Genomic DNA, 3,403 nt, shown 5'->3' with positions numbered 1-3,403 from the left:
GCACATGGTGGTGATGGCTGTGGTGGTCAGGCACATGGTGGTGGTGGCTGTGATGGTCAGGCACATGGTGGTGATGGCTGTGGTGGTCAGGCACACGGTGGTGGTGGCTGTGGTGGTCAGGCACACAGTGGTGGTGGCTGTGGTGGTCAGGCACATGGTGGTGGTGGCTGTGGTGGTCAGGCACATGGTGGTGGTGACTGTGGTGGTCAGGCACATGGTGGTGGTGGCTGTGATGGTCAGGCACATGGTGGTGGTGGCTGTGGTGGTCAGGCACACGGTGGTGGTGATGGCTGTGATGGTCAGGCACATGGTGGTGGTGACTGTGGTGGTCAGGTACATGGTGGTGGTTGTAGTGGTCAGGCACACGGTGGTGGTGGCTGTGGTGGTCAGGCACACAGTGGTGGTGGTGATGGCTGTGATGGTCAGGCACATGGTGGTGGTGACTGTGGTGGTCAGGCACATGGTGGTGATGGCTGTGGTGGTCAGGCACACGGTGGTGGTGGTGGCTGTGGTGGTCAGGCACACGGTGGTGGTGATGGCTGTGGTGGTCAGGCACACAGTGGTGGTGGCTGTGGTGGTCAGGCACATGGTGGTGGTGGTGGTGACTGTGGTGGTCAGGCACATGGTGGTGGTGGCTGTGGTGGTCAGGCACACGGTGGTGGTGATGGTGGCTGTGGTGGTCAGGCACACGGTGGTGGTGACTGTGGTGGTCAGGCACATGGTGGTGGTGGCTGTGATGGTCAGGGACATGGTGGTGGTGGCTGTGGTGGTCAGGCACACAGTGGTGGTGGTGGTGACTGTGGTGGTCAGGCACACGGTGGTGATGGCTGTGGTGGTCAGACACACGGTGGTGGTGATGGTGGTCAGGCACACAGTAGTGGTGGTGATGGCTGTGGTGGTCAGGCACACGACTGTGGTGGTCAGGCACACGGTGGTGATGGCTGTGGTGGTCAGACACACGGTGGTGGTGATGGCTGTGGTGGTCAGGCACACGGTGGTGGTGGTGACTATGGTGGTCAGGCACACGGTGGTGGTGGCTGTGGTGGTCAGGCACATGGTGGTGGTGGTGACTATGGTGGTCAGGCACACAGTGGTGGTGACTGTGGTGGTCAGGCACACGGTGGTGGTGGCTGTGGTGGTCAGGCACACGGTGGTGGTGGTGGCTGTGGTGGTCAGGCACACGGTGGTGGTGACTGTGGTGGTCAGGCACACAGTGGTGGTGGTGGTGGCTGTGGTGGTCAGGTACATGGTGGTGGTGGCTGTGGTGGTCAGGCACATGGTGGTGATGACTCTGGTGGTCAGGCACACAGTGGTGGTGGTGGCTGTGGTGGTCAGGCACACGGTGGTGATGGCTATGGTGGTCAGGCACATGGTGGTGGTGGCTGTGATGGTCAGGCACACGGTGGTGGTGGTGATGGCTATGGTGGTCAGGCACATGGTGGTGGTGGCTGTGGTGGTCAGGCACACAGTGGTGGTGGTGATGGCTGTGGTGGTCAGGCACATGGTGGTGGTGGTGGCTGTGGTGGTCAGGCACATGGTGGTGATGGCTATGGTGGTCAGGCACATGGTGGTGGTGGTGGCTGTGGTGGTCAGGCACATGGTGGTGATGGCTATGGTGGTCAGGCACACAGTGGTGGTGGTGATGGCTGTGATGGTCAGGCACATGGTGGTGGTGGCTGTGATGGTCAGGCACACAGTGGTGGTGGCTGTGGTGGTCAGGCACACGGTGGTGGTGGCTGTGGTGGTCAGGCACATGGTGGTGGTGGCGGCTGTGGTGGTCAGGTACATGGTGGTGGTGGCTCTGGTGGTCAGGCACATGGTGGTGGTGGTTGTGGTGGTCAGGCACATGGTGGTGGTGGTGACTGTGGTGGTCAGGTACATGGTGGTGGTTGTAGTGGTCAGGCACATGGTGGTGGTGGCTGTGGTGGTCAGGCACACAGTGGTGGTGGTGGCTGTGGTGGTCAGGCACACGGTGGTGGCTGTGGTGGTCAGGCACATGGTGGTGGTGGCTGTGGTGGTCAGGCACACGGTCTGGTGACTGCAGTGGTCAGGGACACAGTGGGAGTGTCCTTTTCCAAGCCGCTGCCCTCCCCCCAAGTTCCGCAGGTGTGTTCTGGCATGACTCCCATCTGAAGTGGCCAGGTTGGGTGAGCTGAGGCCCATCACCACCACCTACTGCTTTGGCTGACTGCCCACCACTCAGAAGTGCCCAAGGATCAGGACAGTCACTTGTCCCTGGAGATGTCCCCAAAGCTGGTCCACAGGCCCCATCCTGGGCCTCTAAGCCTTTGTGTCTGAGCCCTTTTCTGGGAGACACCCTAGTGGCCAGAGGTGGGGAGGTCCAGAGAGGCCTCTCAGAAGCGCTGTCCTGGTGCTACTATTGGGCGGGCGGTGCAGGGCCTGGGTGCCCCGTGGCTGCTGCGGGTCCTCAGAGGGGCAGTCACGGGAGGGCACAAAGCCTGGGCTGGGGCTGGCAGGGGCCACGGGCCAGGACAAGGGTCCCATGGTTCTCCAGGATTTCTTCAGCCCCATGACTGCCTGGTGTTCCTTGTTTTCCTGATCCCTTGTTGTTCTGACAGAGCCCCCGCTGGGTCACCCATGGGGGCAGACAGACCACACCTGAGCAGAGGTTCCGGCTCACTCCCACCGGCACGGCCTGCCAGGCACGGGGTGACTCGGGGCTGGCACGGAGCTGAGACCTCGCAGAACAGCTCTTCTCGTGGTGGTGCTCTACAGGCGCTGCATGCAGGCCAGGCAGCCGGTGTCAGGTGCTGGCTGCCAGGCAGGAGCGTGTGGCTCGGAAGCAGAGGTCCTCCACCCTTCTCCCTGGACACCACCTTCTACACCTGGCCTTTCTTGTGACCCCCTTCTCCTCTTAAGCACATGTGAAAGGAAGCAAGGGAGAATGGAGCATTCTGAACATTTCTAGAAAATTCAGATAGGCCTGCCTCATGAAACACTACCCCAGTGCCTGTGCGTCCGTCTTGCTGGCCCTGGAGGGAGGGTGGTTTATTCGGTGCATGGCTCAGGTACCCTCCTGAGGATGGAGCCTCCTGACCCCTCCAGAGGGGCCCTCCAGCGGCTGGGAGACAGCAAGGGGTGGCACCTGCAGCGTTAACCTGGCTTTTCTGCCTGGTTTTTGGCAGCCAGGGCCTCTGACTGCAGATGTTCTAACACTTCAGCCATCCCTCCAGCCCTCTTTGCTCTGGTCATACTGTCTCTTCTTGTCCAGGCAGACCTGGCCTGAGATTCTCTTTTTTCCTTTCTGCTGTGGCTGCAGCGACAGGTCTGTGTCACTGCGCCTCTCTGTTGACACGGATCTCTTGAGCTTTTGACACAGGCTGGCCCTGAACAGCAGTCATCCCCTGCCAAGCACTAGGGTTACAAGTGTGAGCCATAAGGC

The 3,403-nt window shown here is 61.0% G+C and overlaps 1 protein-coding gene across 1 annotated transcript in view; it reads right to left on the bottom strand.

The window, feature by feature from the left end:
- Positions 1 to 2,505, bottom strand: part of Sectm1 (secreted and transmembrane 1) — an 8,786-nt gene extending 6,281 nt beyond the window's left edge. The window contains exons 1-4 of the mRNA XM_013033091.1: positions 2,379 to 2,505; positions 1,533 to 1,706; positions 1,275 to 1,418; positions 273 to 377 (exon numbers count right to left, since the gene is read on the bottom strand). Coding sequence (XP_012888545.1) covers positions 273 to 377; positions 1,275 to 1,418; positions 1,533 to 1,706; positions 2,379 to 2,505 — 550 coding nt within the window. The remainder of the gene's footprint in view (positions 1 to 272; positions 378 to 1,274; positions 1,419 to 1,532; positions 1,707 to 2,378) is intronic.
- Between the last annotated feature and the right edge of the window lie 898 nt (positions 2,506 to 3,403).

Source organism: Dipodomys ordii, unplaced genomic scaffold (assembly GCF_000151885.1).
Source record: "Dipodomys ordii isolate 6190 unplaced genomic scaffold, Dord_2.0 Scaffold163, whole genome shotgun sequence".
NCBI lineage: Eukaryota > Metazoa > Chordata > Mammalia > Rodentia > Heteromyidae > Dipodomys > Dipodomys ordii.
The sequence above is the reverse complement of the archived record's forward strand: the minus strand, read 5'-3'. Positions and strand labels throughout refer to the sequence as shown.